Source organism: Eptesicus fuscus, chromosome 2 (assembly GCF_027574615.1).
Source record: "Eptesicus fuscus isolate TK198812 chromosome 2, DD_ASM_mEF_20220401, whole genome shotgun sequence".
In the NCBI taxonomy this organism is placed as follows: domain Eukaryota; kingdom Metazoa; phylum Chordata; class Mammalia; order Chiroptera; family Vespertilionidae; genus Eptesicus; species Eptesicus fuscus.
Genome location: NC_072474.1, coordinates 93453815 through 93480015, shown reverse-complemented (window position 1 = coordinate 93480015; position 26201 = coordinate 93453815). Strand labels below are relative to the sequence as shown.

At 38.7% G+C, this 26201-nt stretch overlaps 1 protein-coding gene across 2 annotated transcripts; it reads left to right on the top strand.

Annotated features, from left to right (window-relative positions):
* The first annotated feature begins 124 nt into the window (after positions 1 to 124).
* On the top strand, positions 125 to 23266 carry LIAS (lipoic acid synthetase). Of its 2 annotated transcripts, XM_008140226.3 has the most exons (11): positions 125 to 253; positions 1651 to 1823; positions 4045 to 4138; positions 5070 to 5150; positions 7121 to 7277; positions 7362 to 7419; positions 8859 to 8987; positions 10799 to 10944; positions 12841 to 12911; positions 20339 to 20450; positions 23045 to 23266. In XM_008140226.3, exons 1-11 carry the CDS (start codon positions 209 to 211, stop codon positions 23095 to 23097), a joined length of 1119 nt encoding a protein of 372 aa, XP_008138448.1. In that variant the 5' UTR covers positions 125 to 208; the 3' UTR covers positions 23098 to 23266. The 2 variants fall into 2 exon arrangements, with proteins under 2 accessions (XP_008138448.1, XP_054585455.1); XM_054729480.1 differs by lacking the exons at positions 7121 to 7277; positions 7362 to 7419; positions 8859 to 8987; ... (2 more) ...; positions 20339 to 20450; positions 23045 to 23266 and having other exon boundaries at positions 5053 to 5154.
* The last annotated feature ends 2935 nt before the right edge of the window (positions 23267 to 26201 follow it).

The following is a 26201-nucleotide window of genomic DNA, read 5'->3' as shown; positions in this document are numbered from 1 at the left end:
ATCACGTTCTTGTAGCCGTAAGGGCCCTGCGTATGACGTCATGAGTGCGCGACGCCACTCGGCTAAAGCAGCCAATCGCGAGCCAGCTTAAAGTTCCACAGGTTCAGTGGTAGTTAAGGTCATCTGTCATAAATACTGAGCGCATTCTCCACCTGTTTCTTTCCTGGTAATTAAATCCCGGGACCCGGCTGGAAGACGAAAGCGGGAGATGTCTCTGCGATGTGGGGTAGTCGTCCGCACCGTGAGACCCCAGGTGAGCGGCGGGATTTCAGGGTGCGGGCGTGGGGTGGGGGACTCCATTCTCTCAGTGCGCCCAATAATAAGGCCAACAATTTCTGATCACTTACTTCTGGTCACTTACTGTTCTAATCTGTTTTTCTTTTTTTTAATGGAAGCAACAAATTGCTCTATTCTCGTGGCCGTCGGGGTAGACATAATATGTGCTGCTTCTTTTTTTGAAAATATACAATATAGTTTTGATTTCAGAGAGGAAAGGAGAGGGAGAGAGAGAGGCACAGCAATGAGAGAGAATTATCCATTGGTTGCCTCCTGCACCGCCTCCCTATGCACCCCTGGGGATCTAGCCGAAAGCCCTGCTGGTACCGTAACCGGGAACGGGCCCGCCCAACCACTGACCCGTGCCCGCCGGGCTCTAATCCTTCTTCACGTGGTATCATTTAATGCTCCCAGCACCCCTGTGTGGTACAATCTCGGGTATTGGTTTCCTTGTAGGTTCTCTGGCCTACGCCGAGAGCTTTTCTCTCCGTTTATCACTGATGTGAACCCTGCACTTTTTGGAGCATTTATAGGAAGGAGCACTGCGTTGAGCACCCCTTATTATTTACTACTAGTGGCCCAGTGCGCGAGATTCTTGCACTGGGGTGGGGGAGGGGGTGCACGATTGGGACCAGGGAGGGAATCAGGGAGGTTGGCCAGCTGGGGAGGGAAGCTGGGAGGGCTCCAGGGCCTGTCCGGCCCATCCCCGATTGGCTGGACCTCAGCAGCAAGGTTGGAGCGTCTGCCCCCTGATGGTCAGTGCAGGTCATAGTGAGCGGTTGAGCGGCCTTAGCATATCACTAGCATATTATGCTTTGATTGAACGGATGACTGGACACAGCATACTAGGCTTTTGTTATATAGGATAGGATTGTATAGGATGTACTAGATACCACTCTGGGCGCCGGGCACACACACCTGTGCTGTAGGCTTTCCCAGAGACAAGGACAAGTGCTGTAGCAGTCGTGCAGCACCATTACCAGATGCTCTTCTTAAATTGTTGAAGATTCTTTTGCGTTAGGTGTACTGACTAATGACTTTTGTAGTGTTTGGGTTATCTCGTCACGTTTGTGTTCACATCTAGAGGCTAGTGGTTTCTTATGGTCAACAAATGTACAGTTGACCCTTGAACAACAAGGGTCTGAACTGCAAAAGCCCACTAATAGGGGGGGTGGGGGTTGGGTTTTTTTTCTATCTGCATTTAGGAATCCTGGTGGGAAGGTAGGATTGTATACATTGATTCAGTTCATTTTATACAGGGGACCTGAGCATCCTCGGGTTTTGGTATCTGCAGGCGGGTGGGTAGAGGGGATATTAAATGGTAAGTAAATGATTCCAAACCCCACTAAATAAATGTCATAATGAACTCTTTAGGTATTTGGAAAATATTTATGCAGTCCAGTCAGAGCAGTAAGTTCCTTGCCAGATAAAAAAAAGGAATTTTTACAAAATGGACCAGACCTTCAAGATTTTGTGTCTGGTGATCTTGCAGACAAGAGCACCTGGGATGAATATAAAGGAAACTTAAAGCGCCAGAAAGGAGAAAGGTAATTGAAATTTTGAGATCGTTTTAATGTCCCATTCCTTCATCTTGCATTATTTTAAGATATAACCAAACCTTAGAGTATATTTTTAATCAGACTTGTTAAATTTAGATTAAAATCATTAAAAGGAAGTGATAACAGACATAGAATAGATAAGTAGGTGAAATTGTTGAAATACCTTTCTCTGTACTCTTTGATAATTTTCCTTCACCCTTTCTAGGGATGAACCATCCTACACCTCAATCTCCTTTTTTCTATTCCTCATCAAATTTCTTCAGAAAGTGAAGTTTATTACCTTATTACTAATCTATTAGACTTTGTTAAATTTTTCATTGTAATTGGGTGTTTATGATATAACTTGTGCTTCTCGAAGTCTATGTACATATGACCTATGGATATCTTGACTTAATTTAAAAGAATGGTGAGGGAATTTCATGCAGAGGACAAATTGTTGTGTTTTGTTTTGTTTTGGGGGGGGGGGCATTTTTAAAAAATAAATCTTTATTGTTCAGATTATTACATTTGTTTCTCTCCCCCCCTCCCATAGTTCCCCTCCATCCAGTTTCCACCTAACCCCATGCCCTTACCCTCCGCCACTGTCCTCATCCATAGGTGTAAGATTTTTGTTCAATCTCTTCTGGCACCCCCCACAACGCCTTCCCCCCACCCCCGAGAATTGTCCGTCCACTCCCTTTCTATGCCCCTGATTCTATTATATTCACCAGTTTATTCTGTTCATCAGATTTTTTTATTCACTTGATTTTTAGATTCACTTGTTGATAGATATGTATTTGTTGTCACTTTGTTGTTCATAATTTTTATCTTTACCTTTTTCTTCTCCTTCCTCTTCTTAAAGAATACGCTTCAGCATTTCATATAATACTGGTTTGGTGGTGATAAACTCCTTTAGCTTTCTCTTATCTGTGAAGCTCTTTATCTGACCTTCAATTCTAAATGATAGCTTTGCTGAGTAATCTTGGTTGTAGGTTCTTGCTATTCATCACTTTGAATATTTCTTGCCACTCCCTTCTGGCCTGCATAGTTTCTGTAGAGAAATCAGCTGACAGTTGTAGGGGTGGGTACTACCTTGTAGGTAACTGTTTCTCTTGCTCTTTTAAGATTCTCTCTTTGTCTTTTGCCCTTGGTATTTTAATTATGATGTGTCTTGCTGTGGTCCTCTTTGGATTCCTCTTGTTTGGGGTTCTGTGCGCTTCCTGGACTTGTAAGTCTATTTCTTTCACCAGGTGGGGGAAGTTTTCTGTCATTATTTCTTCAAATAGGTTTTAAATATATTGCTCTCTCTCTTCTTCTGGCACCCGCATAATTCTGATGTTGGTACGCTTGAAGTTGTCCCAGAGGCTCCTTACACTATCTTTATATTTTTTAATTCTTTTTGCCAGACAGTCCAATTTCTCCCCGTATGAGTCTGGGTCCCCAGAGTCTCCCCCAGAACTGGAGTTCAGAGCATTCGGGAGCTTGTATCTCCCTCCCGATTGAAAAAAACAGCAGTGCACCCAGTTGCACCGCCGCACCTCCTACCAGTCTCGATGCACGTTTTTCTTTCCTTCTAGTTGTAGAACTTTCACTCAACCAGCTTTCCCATGGTTCTGGATGATATTTGTTTTGTCTTTTAGTTGGAGTTTTGATGTGGTTGTGATAGGCAGCAAGTACAGGGGTTTACCTATGCCGCCATCTTGGTTATTCTTGCGGACAAATTGTTTTGCTGGATACTTTACCTAACAATTTCTAGATCACAAGTGGGTGGAAGTCAAGGGGAACCTGAAGATAGTCTTCACTCCAAATTTCAGATTCTTCTCATTTAATAATCAATATAAAAATCGAGAATATCAAGTAGAGCAGAAGTCCTCCTTAATCTGAAAAAATACAGACTTTTTTCATTGGGAAATGAGATGTTCAAAACTTCCTCATTCTTTTTTATTAGGATGGTATTATTCTGTGCCTTTGCAAATGATACACATGAGCATAGTGTCCTGTTAGACACAAATATCAGTGTTTCCTAAAGTATTTGAGCAAGCCTGAATTTGAATCTCTGTTCTTTCTTCTATGGCAAAAATTATAAGTTAATTCAGAATAATGGGGGGCGGGGGGACCTCTTCACCAGGAATTAATAGATCAATGTATGATTATTAGATGAATTAATAGATCAAAGCTGTATGATTATTTGGGGATATGTTTGTTAATGGATAGTTTTCATTTTCCTCAGGTTAAGACTACCTCCATGGCTAAAGACAGAGATTCCCATGGGGAAAAATTACAATAAACTGAAAAATACTTTGCGGAATTTAAATCTCCATACAGTAAGTTGTCAAGTGTTAAATATTTCTCTTAACCAAAAGCCATACATTTTCTACATGTGTAACTTAAAAATTAATAAACTACATACCAATAACAGTAAGGAAAGTGTTTAGGATACATTACTATTAATAATGGAAATAAATTTAAAAATTATTTTCCCTACAAAAGAAACAAAAAGTAACTGAAGCCCTAGCTGGTTTGGTTCAGTGGATAGAGCCTACTGATCAAAGGGTCCGGGGTTTGATTCCAGTCAAGGGCATGTACCTCAGTTGCAGGCTCCTCCCCAGCACGGGCCCTGGTCACGTTCATTCAGGAAGCAACCAATGGATGCATTTCTCTCACATCGATATTTCTCTTTGTCTTTCCCTCTCTCTTTCATTCTCCCTAAAAAATCAATGGAAAAATATCCTTTGGTGAGGATTAACCAAAAAATTAAAAAAAGTAATTGAATTTCTTAGCTTCTCATTTAATAGTAGGGAAAAAAAGATTTTCCTGTGTCTTTGGAAATGAGGGTTTGTTTGTTTTATATTACAAGTTAAGAACATGCTTATAGGAAAGAGTATAAAGATAAATGTGAAACATCCAATACATAATCCCAAATATTAACTATATCACTTTAACTCTTCTATATATACCCTTCCATTTCTTTGCACATATAAAATGTATACATTCATATAGTTTTTAACTTAATAAAGATACAGTTTGGCAACTAACAGCATTTTTAACCCTTTGCACTCGCTTGCTTTTTTCTCAATTCCTTTATTCTAATGCTAACTGTGTCGAGTCACACTCGACATCCGAGTGCAAAAGGTTAAATAGTGAATTTCTTCATAAATATGTTATAAAGATGTACAGGTAAAATGCCTGGTCACTCATTTGTTCAGTTGGTAGATACTTTCAATTTGGTTGTATTCAGTTCCCTTTTACTCACAGGTGTGTGAGGAAGCTCGATGCCCCAATATTGGAGAGTGTTGGGGAGGTGGAGAATATGCTACTGCTACAGCCACAATCATGGTAAGACCAGTCTCAAACTCTAAAGCTTTAGTCTAGAAATTGGAAGGAAATGTTTTAGGTCTTTCTCCTAAAAATATGCATTATGTGCTTCTGATTAGATTTTTCATTTCACATGAATTTTTGCAAAATGTATGAAAAAAAACAACCTGACAAAATAAACTAACCTGTTATGATCTCTCCCTTCTCTGAATAAATCTATTATTGATTTTTCCATCTGTCTGACAGTTAAACATGTGCTGTCTTGAGCTATATCTTATATTAAGTTTTGAAAATGTTACTTATGGTTGCTGAACTTCTTTTTCCTCCTAAACAACAAGAATTTATTTTTCTCATGGGCTTTTGGTTGGCTGGGATTCCACTGGTATTGACTGAGCTAAGCTGAACTCCAGGAAGTAGGTTGGGTTCAGGTCTGCTCTACAGAGCTTTATTTACCTTAGACCAGCAGCTCTTCGGGATATTCTTACGGAGAATGGAGGGAGTACAAGAGGGGAAGCCAACCACCTATGCACATTTGAGCTTTCTGCTTGGTCATGCCTGCTATCATTTTATTGGACAAATTAAGTCACATGGCCAAGACAAACATCAGTTGGGATAGACACATAAATTCCTCATCCAGTGTGTGGGGGAAGGGGGGACTGCAAGTTACATGGCAAATGGTGAGATGTATAACCTTAATTTGGTTGCCTAAGAATTGGGATTAACAGTGCAGTCTACCATATTTATCCAGAGGGGTATAGATATAGAGATATTGAGGCTAACCTGTATTATGTGCAACTGAGAATTCATATTTGTCTGGGAAGTTCTGATAAACCATTGAATTGTACCAGCAGGAGGCTATTTACTTGAGGAAGTGGGGATTCTTATGAGATAGAGCAGTGGTCAGCAAACTCATTAGTCAACAGAGCCAAATATCAACAGTACAACGATTGAAATTTCTTTTGAGAGCCAAATTTTTTAAACTTAAACTTCTTCTAATGCCACTTCAAAATAGACTCGCCCAGGCCGTGGTATTTTGTGGAAGAGCCACACTCAAGGGGCCAAAGAGCCGCATGTGGCTCGCGAGCCGCAGTTTGCCGACCAAGGAGATAGAGCTCCTTCTTATAATGCAGAGCCAACCAGGAGCTTATCCAAGTTACACAACCTCGGTTCTTGAAGGAGTAATTCTGAATACTCCATGATGGGGATCTCTGGCTTCACTCCTTACCAGGTCCCCTTTCCCACTGTTGACTCATAACCGATTCCCGGGGAGAGTTCATTGTTTCAGTAAAACTCTGTGAGACATCGGGCCTAAGCATCATTGCTGTGAGTCCTCTCTGAGAGAGTTAAAGGGAGAGAGGAGCTTTCTCCCCTAAACTACAACCCCTACGGAGCATCTGCACTGGCTGTGCTTGCAGGGGGTAGACATGGTAGTGACCTGTGGCAGCAGAAGCAGTGTCCTGGAGAAAGCGATACCCACAGAAAGCAGATTATTAGCTTTTTATGTGTTTTCTGTTTCATCTATTTAACAAGAAGGAGCTGTGCCTTCTATTTAATTTCCACAGAGGCCTGCATATTGATGTTCATTAAATATTTTATTTCTTTTAAATAATTTTATTAATATTAAATAGATACAAAAGAATCTTTATAACTTACATGTAAGAATATCAATATAGCAAATAACCCCTTACCTCCAGTTTGAGTGTAGAACATTAGCATTATCTTTGAACCCACCTATGCATTCTTTGCTGATCCCATCCCCTTTCTTTTTCCCTTAACACCATTCTTAGTCCTGAGTTTATCATTTCCTATTTTTTTTCTAGTTTTACCACATTATATTTGTGTCCCTTAACAATATTGCTTAGCTTTGAATGGTTCAAATTTCTTATAAACAGAATCAAATTGTATTCATTCTTTGTAACTTTATCCTCTCAATACTATATTCTTGAGGGTCATCTGTCTGCTTGATTGAAATTGTAACATCTCTATTTTAGTTGATGGGTGACACATGTACAAGAGGTTGCAGATTTTGTTCTGTTAAGACTGCAAGAAAGCCACCTCCACTAGATGCCAATGAGCCCTACAATACTGCAAAGGCAATAGCAGAGTGGGGTCTGGATTATGTTGTCCTGACATCTGTGGATCGAGATGGTTAGTGTCATTATTACCACTTCCAGAAATTGGCTCTTACTAATTTGTGGCATCACCTTGAGCAGTGGGCTCTCTTGTTTCTAGATTTGCCTGATGGAGGAGCTGAGCACTTTGCAAAGACTGTATCATACTTAAAGGAAAGGTACTTTGTTTGTCTCATATAAATTCAGTATGGTCTTTACTTCAAAGCAGTGGCTATTAACCTTTTGCGGGGGGGATGGGAGGTGTTATAAATCCCTCTGATAATCTGCTGGAAATTATCTGCCGAAAAAAAGCATATGTGAAGGTACATACTTGCAGAAATTTTAGGGATTCGGGGACACGAACTCATCCATGAACTTTTGGTGCATAGAGCCCTTGCTTTGTATTTGAGTGCTAGTCTAAACTTCCTTTGAGTAATTTTAAAAGAAGTATAAAGCTGCAGTCTTCCTAGCACTGATTTTGAATAAATCATCATCTAGAAGGAATAAGGATGAGATAAGCTCCCACATTGTAAAAATATGTAAGTCTTGATATAGAGTTTATCTGTATATGTCCTTGGAATTTTACCCATAATCCACATTTTTTCGACTTTGATCTTGTCCATTTAAAAAGATTTTAAAAAGGGAGTTATGCCTATTTCCTATAGCTCAGTGCTAGTCTGGCACCTGCATACTTAGTAAATGTTTCTTCAATGATTCCTGTAATATTTTCTATTTAATATATTTTATAATTCATTAAAAAAATGTTTGTTTGCAGCCCACTAAATTGATTTCACAAACTACTAATGGGTTTCAACTTGCAGTTAACAAACAGTGAGTTATAGGATGTGTTCTTTCAATATCTTTTATATCCATAAGAGGGTATATTTTTATGCATCTGTTCTCTTAGGAAACAGCTCCAGAAACTGCAGTTGGATTTGTGGGAAAATTTGTCAGCTGTCCCGGTCATTTCTACTGCTGTCAGGGAAAGCAGCTCTCTGAGCTAGTTCACATTTCAATGCTTGAATACATAGATATAGCCAATGTAAATAGGAAGATTAGTATTTAGCTTACATTTTATTTAAGCAAAGCTCAACTTGACTCCGCAACTCAGAATAGCTTTTAAAGCCCATAGCACTTGTGAAATATTTGCCTAGAGGAAGAGAGGAAGGTCCTATTTGACGAATTTTAAAATAAATAAAAATTAAAGCAATCAAATAATGTTTATATGCTCATAGAAATATCCCAATTTACTTTCTAAAAATTAAAATATATTTTATATTTAACGTTTTAATATTTATATTTTAATTCCTAAAAAAATACATATTTTTAAATGCCTTCTTAGTAATGCTTAAAAATCTGCACAGTCTCAAAATGTATCCTGATTGTCATTTGCTTACAGATGTATTTTAACCACTGTGTACATATTATTTGATGTTCTGGGTTTATTTTTTCATTAAACAGTTCAGATATAAACATTTGTATGTTCATGCTTTTTGGGGCAGAGTTCCAAAGATTACTGTGTTGAAAGTGATACAGAATGTGTGGGATGATTTCTGTTTGGAGCAGCAGTTATGTCAGTTCTTCTCCCCAGTTTAATGCTTATCTTTTTTTCCTTTAGGAACCCAAAAATTCTTGTGGAATGTCTCACTCCCGATTTCCGAGGAGATCTTAAAGCAATAGAAAAAGTCGCTCTGTCAGGATTAGATGTATATGCACATAATGTAGAAACAGTTCCAGAATTACAGAGGTAATTACACATACCGAGTGATATTGGAACGTTTTCTCACTTTTCTCAAAGGAGAACTTTGTAATAGACTTTTATACAGTGAGTTTTTTAAAACAGAAACCACATAAGTAAGCCTATTACAGAAAAATTAGATAATATTGCCAACGAAAGAATGTGATCATCACCCATAATATTTCTACCCAGTAATATCAATTTTCAACATCCAAGTATAAATATCTTATATATTTGTGCATGTGTATGTTTTGTTATACACACATAATGAGCATCTTTTTTGCTCTTTTTGATAGTATCTTATTAGAAGTGCCGATGAGTTATTTTTTCAAAGAACAGTGTTAAAAAAAATTATACAAGAGCAATTACTTTGAGTGTAATTCTAAAAAAAGAAACAAAGAAACAAAAATGCTATAAAATGCATTTGGCATTAAGATATGCAATAAATGATGCCAAAGAAAAACTGGTATTCAGATGTATTTTAAATCTCTCAAAAAGTAGACACTATACTACTTTACTTTTTCTAAAAATTTTAGTGGTTAGGAGTAATTATAGATTGTTATTCCACATTGTGACTATGCTCATATTTAAAAAAGATTATTTTAACCTGTAACATTCATTTTTATTTATTTTAGTAAAGTTTTTGACAATGGTTTTGTTAGTTTATAGACATTATAATAGAACTTGAAAGAAGTATGATAAAGAATAACCATCATTTCCACTAAATCATAAACATTAGAGAGCATAATTTAAATTCAGTGGAGAAATACTTTCAGAAAATAATGACTTTCTGTATTATCAGTTTTGTGGTTATTTTTTAACTCATAAATTGGTTTCCTCTCTTCTCAGTGAACTGGTCTCTGGTTAAAAATAACAACCACAACAACAAATCAATTACCCAAAATAAAGGTTGCTTTTGAATTCAAATGAATGCTGGTTTAACATCAGCAGTTTTAAAAATATATATTTTTATTGATTTCAGAGAGGAAAATATAAATATTAATGATGAGAGAGAATCATTGATCACTACCTCCTGCACACCTGCAACTGGGGCATGTGCCCTGACCAGGAATTGAACCATGACCTCCTGGTTCTGGTTTATAGGTCGATGCTCAACTACTGAGCCATACCAGCCAGGCTAACATCAGCAATTTCTAACCATTGGGCCTTGTCCCAATTTAAACCATGGTGGTTTGGCCCCGTTAAAGTCTGGCACACAGCCTGTTCCAACCCTGCCCTATCTCCTCATACCACCACCAGTGGGTGCCAATTTCCCTGTTTTCACTTAAGGAACATTATCCTTTCCAGTGAAAATTCCAGAATCCTGCATTTTTTTTAAACTAGGAGATGTCAACGTTGTATACCCACCAGCAGAGGGCAGCTCAGTCTTTGGAAAAGAAATTATAAAAGTTTCAGCCCTGAAATGTGGGTTTAAGTGAAACAGTTTTTTCTTTGTTCAGTATGGAGATTTTCTTCTACTCCTTTTCCTTTTTTTTCTTTACTACCCTTTATAATCACTTACTCTCAGCTTCAGAATTCTAGCTTCTCCTCAAGTACTTCATAAATCGAATTACTTTTATTTTAGTTTTCTCTGCCCCAGACTTGAAAGGCCTTAAAAGTCAACAGCAAGGGCGCCCAGCAAAGCCTTATTTTCTATCCTAAAGTAATAGTTAGACTTTGGTGCACAAATTCTACCATTGAACCATATGATGATGTAATGTCCAGAATGTACTTTCCTGGTCTTTCATATTGCTTACATAACTATGTGCTTAGTTGAGCTTGTGGTTATTCTTGCTGACAACAGCCCTGCTGTTTTCAAGGAAAGTCCGTGATCCCAGGGCCAATTTCGACCAGTCTCTGCGGGTCCTGAAGCACGCCAAGGAGGTTCAGCCTGATGTCATTTCTAAAACATCTATCATGTTGGGTTTAGGCGAAGATGATGAGCAAGTATATGCAACAATGAAAGGTAAAGGAATTGAAAATTAAAACTCTCATTTCATTTGAATAATAGCAGGAACCCCACTTTTTAAAAAAAATATATATTTTATTGATTTTTTACAGAGAGGAAGGGAGAGGGATAGAGAGCTAGAAATATCGATGAGAGAGAAACATCGATCAGCTGCCTCCTGCACACTCCCTACTGGGCATGTGCCCGCAACCAAGGTACATGCCCTTGACCGGAATCGAACCTGGGACCCTTGAGTCTGCAGGCCGACGCTCTATCTACTGAGCCAAACCAATTAGGGCAGGAACCCCACTTTTTTTTATTGATTTCAAAGAGGAAGGGAGAGAGAGATAGAAGCATCAATGATGAGAGAGAATCATTGATCGGCTGCCCCCTACTGGGGATGGAGCCCGCAACCTGGGCACATGCACTGACTGGGAATTGAACTGTGACCTTCTGCTTCATGGGCTGATGCTCTACCACTGAGCCACACTGGCTGGACAGGATCCCCACTTTGAAGGTCCCATTACGATTCCCTCCATAATCTCAGTGAAAGTTCCAGTAAGAATTAAGTACAGTATATGCTTATAAATAATAACATAAAAAGGGAAGGATGTATGTTTTCTTAGAATTTTGTGGAATGACATGCCAGAAGATCAAGATATGAAATTTGCATCCCATTTTATTTTCTATCCTTGTATCAAGTAAAAACATGATTTTGTACACTTTTCTTGTTCAGTTGGACAATTTTTGAAAGCCATCCAGGTACCAAGAGCTCTGGCCAGCACTGACAGTTCAAAGATGAGTAAGATGAATCCAGGCCTTTGAGAAAGAGCTTACTGGCAACATTGTCACATAACATGATACATTTTGGACTTTGCTAACCTTAGTCCCATAAGCTCATTTGCTTTGTGATGCTTAGGCTTTTTAAATTTTTAAATACAACAGCTTTTATTTTACCTGAAAGTCCTTGGCCTTCTTGTAGCTGTTATTGTTTCAAAGAGTAATGAGTTCAAATAGTAATTGAAAGCTTCTCTTTACCACAGTTCATAAAGTTTTACTAGAAAGATTCTGAGGTCAGAGATCAAATCACATCCCCAGTGCATACCTTGTACAATTACCTAAAGCCTTATATTATCCTAATAAAGAGGGAATATGCTCATTGACCATCATGCCCTCACAAACATGGTGGCACCCACAGCCAATAAGGAGGGAATATGCTAATTGACTGCCACACCCTCAAAATGGCAGCACCCACAGCCACAAGATTGTGGCTGACCCAAGGTGCAGGCAAGCCTTGGATGGCGGCTGCCCAGCTGCCCAGGACTGCCCAAGGCTCAGATAACCAGGGCCAGCTGAGGATTGCGCTGCTGGCAGTGGCAGCAGCAGAGGTGTGATGGGGTGTTGCCTTCCACTGATCGCCAGGTCACCTCCTGCCCCTGGGGGCTCCTGGACGGTGAGAGGGGGCAGGCTGGGCTGAGGGACGCTCCCACTTCAGTGCATGAGTTTTCATGCACCGGGCCTCTAGTATAACATGTCTGGTCTACAATGTGGGTGTTTTGGGGCCTTTGATATACAGTAGTTCTTTTCATCCTTTCTGCCTAACAGACTCCTGCTCTAGACACTTTCCAACCCTATTTTAACATTTATTCCATAGTACTGGAGTCATTCATCCTTATATCGGCCCCACATGATTGTCTTAATCATTCCTGTTTTCAATCCTTACCATATCTCCTGACACATAAATACCTTTGAATGAATGGATACAGTCTTATTTTCCAACATCAGGATTGTAGGCCAGGATAAAGTTCACACTGTTCTATAGTAAAATTACTTTCTGGAAAATTATGCTTAAATGTACAATTTTAGCTTCATAAAAGCATCTGGTAATATAATGTATTTTTTCTTCCTATCTAGCACTTCGTGAGGCAGATGTGGACTGTTTGACGTTAGGACAGTATATGCAGCCAACAAAGCGCCACCTCAAGGTACAGCTACCATGAATTGCCAAATGTTGGTAATTTTAATTAAATCTTTATTTTCCACAGGTAAAAATTACAAAGCTGCTGGCTTTTCTTTAAAAATACTTTTTTTTCTTATTGATTTCAGAGAGAAAGGGAGAAAGAGAGAGAGAGAAACATCAATGATGACAGAGAATCATTGATTGGCTGCCTCCTACATGCCCCAAACTAGGGATCAAGCCCACAGCCCATGTATGTGCCCTGACGGGGAATCAAACCACGACCTCCTGGTTCATAGATCAACACTCAACCACTGAGCCATGCCACTGCTGGCTTTTTAATAATATGTTCCATGTATATTTTCCAGTTCCAGTTTCCATTATATTATCTGCATAAAGCAGCTACACTGGCACTTATTTCCTGCCCTCAAAATTATGTGACTTAAGCAAGCCAACAAAAAAACTATATTTAAAAGTTGGGAAATTATATTCATTCCCAATGGTGATCTTGTGGTTTGTTTTAGAGTTATATGAAGAGCCAGAGATGAAGTCGGTCTTCCTATTTTTATATTGGACATTTAGTCATTAATTCAAGAAACTTTTCTTGAGTAGTGACCATGTGCCAAAAACAATGCTAAGCAGAAGATACAAAATAAGTAATACACAGCGTAGTCCTCAAGAATTTTATCGGAGTGACTAATTCTTGATTATATTTGTTAGTTCATAAAGGAGTGATGCAGATATATAATCTCTATAAACAATCTCATTTTCTTTGTCTATCCTTTGGAATAGCTAATATGATACAACATTGATGTTCCCCCTCCTTTCTAATTCCCTGTAATTACGTTCTGATAGAGTGGCCAGCAGGTAACCAGTAGACAGGTAGTCAGTGAGAAGGTAAAAGAAGAAACCTGGGCGCGCCTGGATAAATTATGAAGTTAAAAACCACCTTAAGAGATTAAAAATGGCAAAACCAATTGACACAGACAGTAGGGGTATGATTGACTGCTGGGAGGTGGGAGTGGCTGGGGAGAGGTCAATGGGGGAAGAAAGGAGACATATGTAATACTTTAAACAATAAAGAATTAAAACAAAAACGGAGATTAAAAACGGCAGCAGAGTAAGTGGAAGGTACACTGACATTCTACCAGGACCAAACTGGAAATACAACTAAAATACAGAAAAATCAACCTGAAAACTCAACTGAAGACTAGCTGGAGAGAACTCTGATAACCAAGGATGGAAAGTGGAGACAGCATAGAGACTGGTAGGAAGTATGGAGACACAAAACGGGTGGCCGGACTCCCACAGATAGCAGCTGAAGGTCCAGAGGGATATCTCAGCTGCAGGGGGTTCCCACTGAGAATTCCAGGGTCTAACCCCAAGCTGGGCTCCCCAGCTCAGAAGCAGAACTGAGAAAGGTGCCACAGAACATCTGGCTGTGAAAAGCAGCAGGGTTGCTATCTGCCTGCCAGAGATGGCTGGAAATGTAGGCACCCTCTTAAAGGGCCAACACACAAAATTTCATGTGCAGCCACACACCTTGGGCTTCACCAGAGGGAGGGAAGAGTGGACTGGAGCTGTGTGAGCAGAAGCCAGGTTGGAGGCTCTGGGGTTGGAGCTCAGAGGGCAGCCACCTCAGTTGCCTGTGCTGACTCATTTTCTCACATTAAGAATGGCCTTTCTTCGCAGACCTTTGCTATCCAGGTAGTTTTTTTCTAGGGGAAAGGCAGTTGCCCCACCATGTTGGAAGACCTCTCCCCCAACCCTATGGTCAATAGCCTGAGGCTAATCAAGACTGAGTGTCAGTTGGACTGCAGGCAGAGGAGGAGCTCTGGAGGCTTTGAATCTGCTTGATTCTTCTGGGACAGGGGCTAGAAAAAGCAGACCCTGGTGCACATCTTGGTCCTTTCTGAAGGCACCCAGCCCCAGCAGAGGGAGCCACAAGCTGTGGGTTGCTGATCGCTCTAAATAGGGTACTCAGGGCCAGTTACAAAAGGCATCTGACATCATCCTGCACTAGAGTCATAGCATATCTATCTAATACATAGACACAAACCCAAAAGGGCAGCCAAAAAGGGAAGACCAAAAAACAACCCCCAAATGAAAGAACAAGAGAATTCTCCAGAAGAAGAGCTAAACAAAATAGAGATAAGAAATTTATCAGATATAGAGTTCAGAATAATGATAGCAAAGATGCTCAACAGCATGGGAGAAGATATAGTAACTAAGAAAAAAGACCAGTCAGAAATACAGAATGATACAGTAATGATAAAAAACACATTGGAAGGACTACACAGCAGATTAAGGGAAACCGAGGATTGGACCAGTGAATTAGAAGACAGGGCAGAAAAAAAATCACTCAATCCAAGAACCAAAAAGAAAAACAAAAAGCAAGAGGAACACTTAAGGGAGCTGTGGGACAACATGAAACATAACAATATTCACCTAATATGATTGCCAGAAGAGAAGAAAGTGAGCAAGATATAGAGAATGTGTTTAAAGAAATAATGGCAGAAAACTTCCCCAACCTGGTGAAGGAAAATGTCACACAAGTTCAGAAGGCACAGAATCCCAAGCAAGAAGAACCTAGACAGGTCCACACCCTGATACATGGGTCATTCACAAAGATAGATAACATGTTAGGACACAAAACAATTCTCTACAAGTTCAAGAAGATTGAAATATTAAGCTCTTAAGTGCTGATGAGGATGTGGAGAAAAGAGAACCCCAGTACACTACTGGTGGGAATGCAAACTGGTGCAGCATTTTGGAAAACAGTATGGAGATTCTTCAAAAAATTAAATATGGAACTGCCATTTGACCCAGTGATCCCACTTCTAGGAATATATCCTAAGAAAACCAGAATACCAATCAGAAAGAATGTATGCACCCCTATGTTCAGCATAATTTTTTTAAAAATATATTTTATTGACTTTTTACAGAGAGAAAGGGAGAGGGATAGAGTTAGAAACATCGATGAGAGAGAGAAACATCGATCAGTTGCTTCCTGCACACCCCCTACAGGGGATGTGCCCACAACCAAGGTACATTCCCTTGACCGGAATCGAACCTGGGACCCCTCAGTCCACAGGCCAACACTCTATCCACTGAGCCAAACCGGTTAGGGCTGTTCAGCATAATTTACAATAGCTAAGATCTGGAAACAACCCAAGTGCCCATCAGTAGATGAATGGATAAAAAAGCTGTGGGTACATTTATAGTATGAAATACTATGCAGCAGTAAAAAAGAAGAATCTCTTACCCTTTGAGACCACATGGAGGATATCATGCTAAGTGAAATAAGTCAGTCAGAGAAAGACAAATATCACATGATCTCACTCATATGTGGACTCTAAGTAACAAAATTAACTGATGAATGAGTGGATCCAGAGACATGGAAGCATAGAACAGAGTATAGATTCTCAGAGGGAAGGCGGTGTGGGGTTGGGGGGTGAGAGGGGGGTGTGGGAGTTAATCAACCCAAGGACCTAGTATACATATCAGCATGGCCCATGGACACAGACAATGGGGTGGTGAGGGCCTGGGGCGAGGAGCAGGGGGTGGGCTGGAGGGGATCAGTGGGGAGAAAAGGGGGACATATATAATACTTTGAACAATAAAGAATTATTTTTTAAAAAATCTTTGCCTAACCCTAGGTTGCAATGTTTTTCTCCTATGTCTTCTAGCAAATTGAGTTTTGTGTTTTACATTTGCATAAAACTTTATAGAATGTATAAGAACTCTCAAAACTCAGTAATAAGAAAATAAACAAGCCAATTAAGAAGTAATAAAAAAAATCTGAACAGATACTTCATTAAAGAGAAATAGATAGCATATAAGCATATGAAAAGATGCCTATACATCATTAGTCCATCAGTGTAATGCAAATTGAAATCAAAATGAAGTATCACTGCATACTCATTAGAGTGGCTAAAAGGTAGAGTGACAGTATCAGTGTTTGTGAGGATGTAGAACAGGGGTAAGGAACCTCCAGCCCTCGGGCTGTATAAGACCCACGAAATCATTTGGTCTGGCCCTGCCAAGGCATCAGGCATGAGTTCATTAAATGACCAAATACAGTAATCTAATTTATAAGTTATTAATTTTGTATGGCCCTCAAATGATGCTCTAAATATCCAAATGGCCCTTGGCAGAAAATGGTTCCCTACCCCTGGTGTAAGGAACTAGAACACATATACTGTTGATGGAAGTGTAAAATGGTATAACCAAGATAGAGAATAGTTCATCAATTTCTCAGAAGGGTGAACATACACATGCCATATGATGTAGCCATTCCACTTCTAGGTGTTTTTATCCTATCTAATAAAATATTAATATGCAAATTGACTGTCACTCCAGCACACAAGATGGCTGCCCCCATGTGGACACAAGATGGCCAGCAGGGGAGGGCAGATGGGAGGGATCAGGCTTACAGAGGAGGGCAGTTGTGGGTGATCAGGCCAGGAGGGGAGAGCAGCTGGGCGGGGGGACTAGGCCTGCAGGGGAGGACAGTTAGGGGTGATTATGCCTGCAGGGAAGGGCAGTTAGGGGCAATCATGCTGGCAGGGGAGTGGTTAGGAGGTGATCAGGCTGGCAGGCAGAAGCAGTTAGGGGCAATCAGGAAGGCAGGCAGGCGAGTGGTTGGGAGCCAGCAGTCCTGGATTGTGAGAGGGTGTCTGCCTGTTTAGGCCCGATCCCTATACAGGCAGTCAGACATCCCTCGAGGGATCCCAGATTGGAGAGGGTGCAGGCTGGGCTGAGGGACACCCCCCATACACACACACGAATTTCATGCACCAGGCCTTTAGTCTAATATAAAAGAAAGCATATGTCCATACAAAGGCTTGAACACAAATAATTATAGCAGCTTTATTTGTAAATACCCCAAACTGGAACTGGAAACATCATCAATATCCATCAATAGGTACATGGATGAGCGTATTATGATATATGCTGACTATGGACTATTACTCAGCAAGAAAAAGGATGGAACTATTGACACAAATACCAACATGGATGAATCTCAAAATAATTATACTAAAGCCAGACAAGAAGCAGTACCTACTAAGTGATTCCATTTACATAAAGCTCTAGAAAATACAAACTAATGTGTAGTGACAAAGCACTAAGTGGGGAAGGTGGGAAGGAGGGATTGAGAAAACTTAAAGGTGATAGATATGTCTATTATTTTGATTGAACTGATGGTGTTTCACAGGTGCATATATATGTCAAAACTTAACTTTAACATGTGTGGTTTATTACCAATTATAGTTCAATAAAGCTGCTAAAAAGCCCCAATATTTTCAAATTAACAAGAAACAAAATTTTTTAATTATGTATGGTGACGGATGTTAACTAGACTTACTGTGGCGGTCATTTTGTAATATGTACAAATATCAAATCATTATATTGTGCATATGAAACTAATATAATGTTATATGTCAATTATACTTCAATTAAAAAAAAAGAATGAGACAGATAAATACTGCATTATTGACAGGCGACTGCACTTTGAGTTCTTACTTCAAAGTGCCTGTGCCATAGTGGAAAGAGTACATTTTCCATCAGGAAATCTTGCTTGTCCAAGTTCCACCTCTGTCACAAACGTAGTGACCTCTCAATCTTCAGTGTCCCCATCTCTAAAATGTCCCTGCTTATTTTATATAGTTAATGAGATGAGTGAGATCAGGCTTTATAATGTTAGGTGTCATGCAAATGTATTTAATGTTATTTACCACACCGGATACATCAGACCTACCCTACTGGATAAATTAGCACAAAGACTGATTATTTTCAACTTATAAAGTTTCTCAATGGTAATAAGCATGCTTTAAGACATGCTCTTTTTAATAAACAATTTAATGAGAGAAAATGAAAATAGTGAATAATTGTTCTTCTCATGTGGAAAACAACACCTTTCCTACCAACTTTACTGAATTTAGAGACTGAACAAGATAGGTATGATATGCTTTGAAAAATCTTTGGAAATGTTTTTACAAATATTAGATGCTATTACTATAACTATGCTTTATGTCCATGTGTTTAACGTAATACTTAGAGGTACAGGGTAATGGTGGTTCAAAGGACCAAAACACTGGTCCTCAGAATTCCATTAGTTTTAATATTTATTAAATGCCTACTAAACGTAGAAACTGGAAATCTAAAGTTGAATGAGGTGTCTTATATTCATCATCAAATTACGTCCTTAAAGCATCTAGATAAGGAAAATGAGGCTTGGAGGGGTTAAAGAGCAACAAGCAAGTAAAAGAACTAATTATTGCCCTAGCGGGTTTGGCTCAGTGGATAGAGTGTCAGCCTGTGAACTCAAGGGTCCGTCCCGGGTTCGATTCTGGTCAAGGGCATATACCTTGGTTGCAGGGTGTGCAGGAGGTAGCTGATGGATGTTTCTCTCTCATCGATGTTTCTAACTCTCCCTCTCCCTTCCTCTCGAAAATCAATAAAATAATTTAAAAAATTAAATTAAATTAAAATCTACCTATAAGTTAAAAAAAAAACACAACCTGATATTTAAATCCAAATTTTCTACACTCAATAGTTTGCCCTTTTTACTGTGCTCTCAAAATTGCTTATAATCACAAAAGCACTCAATACTAACAAATCATGCTAACTATGTGCTCTACATATATTTATTTGTGTCTGTTATATATTAGTTATATATTTTTATATAATGCATAATATATAACATATAATATATGATATGTACAGGTGTCCCAAAAATATGTACACATACTTTAAGATCTGATAGCTTGCCCTAACTGGTTTGGCTCAGTAGATAGAGCGTCGGCCTTCGGACTGAAAGGTCCCAGGTTCGATTCCGGTCAAGGGCATGTACCTTGGTTGTGGGCACATCCTCAGTGTGAGGTATGCAGGAGGCAGCTGATCGATGTTTCTAACTCTCTATCCCTCTCCCTTCCTCTCTGTAAAAAAATTAATAAAATAAAAAAAAAAAAAGCTGTGGTACGTTTATACCATGGGATTCTATGCAGCAATAAGAAAGAAGAATCTCTTACCCTTTGAGACAGCATGGAGGGTATTATGCTAAATGAAATAAAACAAATAGAGAAAGATAAGTATCACATGATCTCACTCATATGTGGAATCTAATGAACAAAATAAACCGATGAACAAAATAGATCCAGAGACACAGAAGCATAGAACAGATTGCACAATCTCGGAAGGCAGGGGAGGGAAGAGCTTAACCAAAGAACTTGTTTGCATCGATGCATAATCTATGGACACAGACAATAGGGTGGTGGTGGCTGGGGGCGGTGGCGGGCTAGAAGAGGTCAATGGGGGGGAGAAAAGGGGACATATGTAATATTTCAACAATAAATAATTTTTTTAAAAACCACCTTGAATGCATGGGTATGAATTTTCTGTAGAATCAAAATGGTTTATGGAAATTCAAGAATCAAAATTCTTTAAATCTAGGTTGAAGAATACATTACTCCTGAAAAGTTCAAATACTGGGAAAAAGTAGGAAATGACCTTGGATTTCATTATACGGCAAGTGGCCCTCTGGTGCGTTCTTCATATAAAGCAGGTGAGGTAGACTGCACGGGATGGTGTCATGTAGGCCCTAACATTCCATATTTACATTTTAATAGTTGTGTTTGCCTTTTGTGAAGAATGAAAAAGGTGGGGAGGGTTTGGGGGAACTTCCTTAGATTTGTTTCATAAGGTTCATATTGAGGAAAAATTTACTCTCAGTTGTTTGTTTGTTAAATGAAGAATCCTTCCCTCCCCTACTTTAATATGTAATAGCTCAGCTACTCTGATGAAAGCAGAAGTAATCAGTTTGTTCTATGCTTAGATATCAATAGTAGGTTACTCAGAAATGACAAAGTTCCATCAAGCACTTAACATGGTTTTTAGGAAAACGTGGTCATTTGACAATGATGCCAGCTGCTTCTCCAAACTCCAAATTTTAGATCACATTAAACCCTGAAAAGTATTTGACAGCATTGCTGCCTGCAACATTAATAGCTTTGTTTTTTTCCTCCCAGACGCAACAGAAAAAAATTCATAAGATTATTTTCCCTATAAATATTTTTTGTTTTTACTAGCTACCTGCAATTTTTCACCTTTGTAATTTTAGTTCTTATTTTGACCCATAGTCTGAGCTGACTAGTGAAAATAAAAGTGTTTTCCAAGAGATTAAAAATCATGTGATAATGGCCATCAAAAGGTCTGTGAGAACATATCTGAAAATTGAATTTAATCCAAAAAATCTTTATAGTGTTTGCCCTGTGAGTTAGACTTAATTATAATTTTTTAAAGAATAAACAGCTAGTTATTTTTTGGAAGTGTCTGAGCCATGTTGTTACTATTAATGATCTTTTATTTTTATTTCATTTTATTTTTAAAAATATTTTTATCTGCTCTATTCCTTTTTTTATTTGTTAGTCCTCATCCAAGGATATTTTCCCATTGATTTTAGAGAGAATGGAAGAGAGAGGGAAAGACAGAAAGAAACATCAGTGTGAGAGAAACACATCAGTTGGTTGCCTCCTGCAGGAGCCCTGACCAGGGCAGGCCAGGGAGGAACCTGCAACTGCTGTAGGTGCCCTTGACTGGAATCAAACCCAGACCCTTGGGTCCGCTCTACCCACTGAGCCAGACCAGCTAGGGCTTAATGCTCTTTTAAATGACTGTTTTATATTAGGGTCTAAATTATAGATATGCTTAAATTTGGCATGAATTATATTTATAATAATTATACAAAGTATAAGTAATATTTATTGTGTTCCTGTAAAGAAATTTAATTAAATAATAATAGCTTATCCTAGTTACAAAACCCCAAGAGTTTGATTGATGTGGGAACTTTGGAAACTAATATTACAAGTGATTTATTCTTCAGGCAGTGCTAGCAAGCTAAAACTATATATAAAGAATAGAAAGAAATCAGCTTCCAAAGTAGTTACAGTAGAGTACTGTCATTTGAAAGGAGTTTTTATTTTGTTGTTTTTGGTTTTGTGTATGTATGTATGTTTTTAAGGAAATTTTCTAACATTTATAAGGAAGTGAATTATGAACATTTTAATGCTTTTTAAATTACCAGTAAAAACTCAAATTCTGGTTATTCAGACCATGCATTAGGATCTGATAATAATGTTGGTTTCACTCCTGTCAGATTTAGATAGAGGTATGGAGCAGCAAGGATTATTCTCTTCATTACTTGGCTAGTTTATGAGCTTTGGGATTCTTTGTGATTGTATACGGGCCGGTTGCAATTCTACTCGTATATTTAGATGACAAAGAGACTTGACCAGACTCCTCATAAAATCAGACCTGCAGCTCTGAGCTCTGCCAATCAGCATTGAGCTGTGCTGTCACAGTGATAGACATACCTTAGGGGGTGGAGAAGAAGCCATTATAAAGGAAGAGCTCTTGCTTCCCTAGAGGGGAATGAGCTAAAGAGATTCCATCAGATGAGTCTGCTCAACTGAAACGAGGTCTGTTTTATAAACATCACATCTAGGCTAATAATGTAGCAGAATTGCTCTCTGAAATGAAGTGTGCCAACAGCAATGCCTTTGTCAGTGATGAGGACTAGGTAGTGCACATAGTGGGGAATAAATGTACAGAAGACCCATAGATACAATAGGGTCATGCTTTATAATACTGAGTTACTAGAAAGAATAATAGTAAATTATTGCATTCATTTGTGGAATTTAATGAACAAACTGAACTAACAAGCAAAATAGAAACAGACTTGGTGAGAGAGCAGGCAGACAGCTTTGGTGATGGTGGGGGGTTTGTGGCAGATGGAGGGATTGAACAAAAAAGAAAAAGAACTCATGGACACAGGCAACAGTGTGGTGATTGCAGGGGAGAGGAAGGTGGGTGGAGGTGGAAGAGGGTAAAGGGGGGATAAATGGTGATGGAAAAATATAATAAAGAGAAAAAAAACAAGAATAATAGTAGAGATTGTAGTGATCATAAATTTGTTTTTTAAAAAAACAATGACTAATCATTGTTGGGGAAAGAGCCAAAGATATAGGAAATATTATTGCCACTGACAAGAGAGGAATGCCAACAAACACAAAAATCTTCTTTAAAGGGAAACACTGAAGTGTAATTACTGTGACATTGACTTTAAATTGATATTAATCTATTTTCATTTTTCCTAAATAGGTGAATTTTTCCTGAAAAATTTAGTGGCTAAAAGAAAAACAAAAACCCTGTAACACTTAACAAGACATTCAAGATCACAGGAATTTTTAGAATTGGATTCCATTTGCCAGCAGAGGTGGTGGCAGAATGCCTGTGCTTCATTGGATGAACCCTAATTTTTTGTTTTAAGAAAAATGTTAATAAGCTGTGCATATTTAATTATAGCAACTTATTTGCCTTTTAGCATATCTTTTTTTGTCCCAGTAGACAGTTGTTGCTGTGATGTAATCATAAAACATCCTGGTAAGAGTTTACTGTTTTTACAGCGTAATTTAAAAATACATTGAAAACTTCTAGCAAACCTTAGGCTTCTGTTACTTGTGCATCATTGATGCATTGCATTTTCTGATAAACAACATGCTGTGATGAAACAGGCAATATAGCTGATTATATGTAATTAGATATGCTCTTCACATAACAGTATAACATCATTGGAATGATTTAGAAAGGCTTAAGATTTTGCGTGTTGGTTTTTACATTAGTGTGACCAATTTAGTTCGGCAAAATAGTTTTGTATTGATTACTTGTTTAGGGCCTCTGTGAAACCAAGACCACAATGTTGTCCAAGACAGAGAAATGTAATCTAAGGGCAATTTGCTATCTACATGCACTATCCCTTTTATTCCTCACACTGCTCTGATGAGATGGTTGTATGTATAATAGTAGTGATCTGAGTAAGGAATTTATTTTCTAAGTACCAGGAACTTTTGACTCTGAATCTCATTTTTCTTCTACACAAAGGAAGTCTTTAGGTGGCAATATTGTAAAATACATAATGTGAATAGCCAGTTCTGTTTTGAATTTTAAAATATGTGAACTAGTACCTTTTTTAAAAATAATGCATAACTTTGAAAGTTAGTACATTTTAATTTCACTCACAGGAGTCAAACATACTTTGATTCACTTTCTTGCTGTGTAAAATTAACTCCATCACTTTAAATGTAAACATCTCTGACAACCATCCTCCCTAAAATCTATTTTTCACAGGAATAATAGATTAGACTCTGATGTTTCCTAATTTTGCACAATGGAGGCGAATGGGAATAAGACATTTTAGCAGAAGAATCTTTTTGTCAAATGAAATTTAATGGAATCCAATGTAAAATAATTAAAATGGCATAACTAACCATTATACCATGACTAAAATCCATGACCTAATGCCTGGGTCTTGCTGGACATTTGGATGTGGTGAACATATGCTGTAAAGATATACTCCCTTGCACACCTGTAACACACACACAGGCTTGAATTTTTAAGAGGCCAGGGCAGAGCTTTGACCTTCTTAAACAACAATGCATTAATAAGAAGTACATTTAGCCCTAGCCAGGTTGGCTCAGTGGATAGGACGTCGCCCTGAGGACTGAAGGGTCCCAGGTTCAATTCCAGTCAAAGGCATATACCTTGGTTGCAGGCTTAACCCCGCGTCCTGGTCAGGGCAAGTCCGTGAGATAACCCATCGATGTGTTTCTCTCACATTGATGTTTCTCTCTCTCTGTTTTTCCCCCTCCCTTCCACTCTCTAAAAATCAATAGAAAAATATCCTCCGGTGACAATTAACAACAAAAAAGTAATTTAAAGGCACAGGCACGGCAGGAGGTCTCTACACAAATTCTTGATTGGGCACACAAGTTAATAAATACATCAGTGTTCTCCCGTGTATTACAATTCGTTATGTGCCCATTTCAGTATGTCTGCTCTTTTTATTTATGTAACACAGATGGTGTTTTTAAGAAAAATGAGTGATAAATGCACATTGTTGTTTGTGTTGTTTTTTGTTTAGTTTTTTTTTTTAAGAAAACTAGCCCCTTTCCAACTGAGAAACAAACCACCTCCTGTAACCCACTTCCTGTTTGGCGAGATAATAAATGTCTTTATAGATTAATGAAACTGGTTTAAATAGGAGGAGTTTCTCTTCCCTGAAGCTGAAAACATCTTAACTTTAGAGGTATTACTACATTAATTAACCTTTTGCACTCGGATGTCGAGTGTGACTCGACACGGTTAGCATCGGTAGCAGCTCGTATGTCGAGCCACACTCGACACGTAGTTTCACCGTGGGGGGAAGGGGGATTTTTGTCTATTTTTCCGGTATCTTTTCTTGTTTTCATTAGCATGAAAGGACAAGTAAAAGGTAAATGCCGTCTCAACTGATGCCACCACCTAAGCTTATCTTTTGCATAGGCAGCAATCTTGAGTAGGAGGGTCCAAGGCATGAGTCGTTGCATCATGCCTTTTTGAGCTTGCATCATCTTCTCTTGGTAAAGAACCTTCCTTATCTTTTCGTCTCCTAGGTTTGTTTAGGTTTCTATTAGCATATCACAGATGTTGTCATGACACAGGGTTTAGTTGGATGATTGGTTTGCCCCCTAGCAGTCGCATGTTCTGAGTGAATTTCCCCTCCTCAGGATGGATAAGTTTTCCAAAGACATAGAAAGCAGCGATGATGAATTTTACTTGAAAACGAAGAAAAAAGTAAAAATGTAATAGTGACGAAAGTGAGTTCTCCCAGGATGCGAGTGGAGATGATGAACAAATCGCTGGTTCTAGTGGAACTACAGAAAGGAAAAAGTCCCTTGCGTTGCCCAAAGATCTGGCTGAAAGTACTGACAGTGACAGTGACAGTGACATTGAATTCATAAAGGCAAAACGAAGACGCACAATTGTTTATTCGAGTGAGAGTGATGGAGATACAAGTGATATCATTGAGAATTCGGGTATAAGACCCAGTGAAAGTTACGTTTCTAGGGGAAAACAGGAAAAAGAAAAGTGGACATCTACATCTGTGAATGACAAAGAGCCTAGCAGAATCCCTTTCTCCACTGGTCAGTTACATGTTGGACCTCAAGTTCCTTCTGGATGTGCCACACCAATAGACTTTTTTCAGTTGTTTTTTACTGAGACGTTGATAAAAAATATAACGGATGAGACAAATGAGTATGCTAGGCACAAAATTAGCCAGAAAGAACTATCCCAGAGATCCACTTGGAATAATTGGAAAGATGTGACGATAGAGGAAATGAAGGCTTTTCTTGGTGTAATACTAAATATGGGTGTATTGAATCACCCCAACTTGCAGAGTTATTTTGGTCCATAGATTTTGAGTCTCATATACCATTTT

Coding starts and splice junctions, on each gene's coding strand:
- LIAS (XM_008140226.3), top strand. CDS start 209: ATGTCTCTGCGATGTGGGGTAGTCGTCCGCACCGTGAGACCCCAG. Junction 5,151..7,120: donor CTGCTACAGCCACAATCATG/GTAAGACCAGTC, acceptor TCTCTATTTTAG/TTGATGGGTGACACATGTAC. Junction 7,278..7,361: donor GACATCTGTGGATCGAGATG/GTTAGTGTCATT, acceptor TCTTGTTTCTAG/ATTTGCCTGATGGAGGAGCT.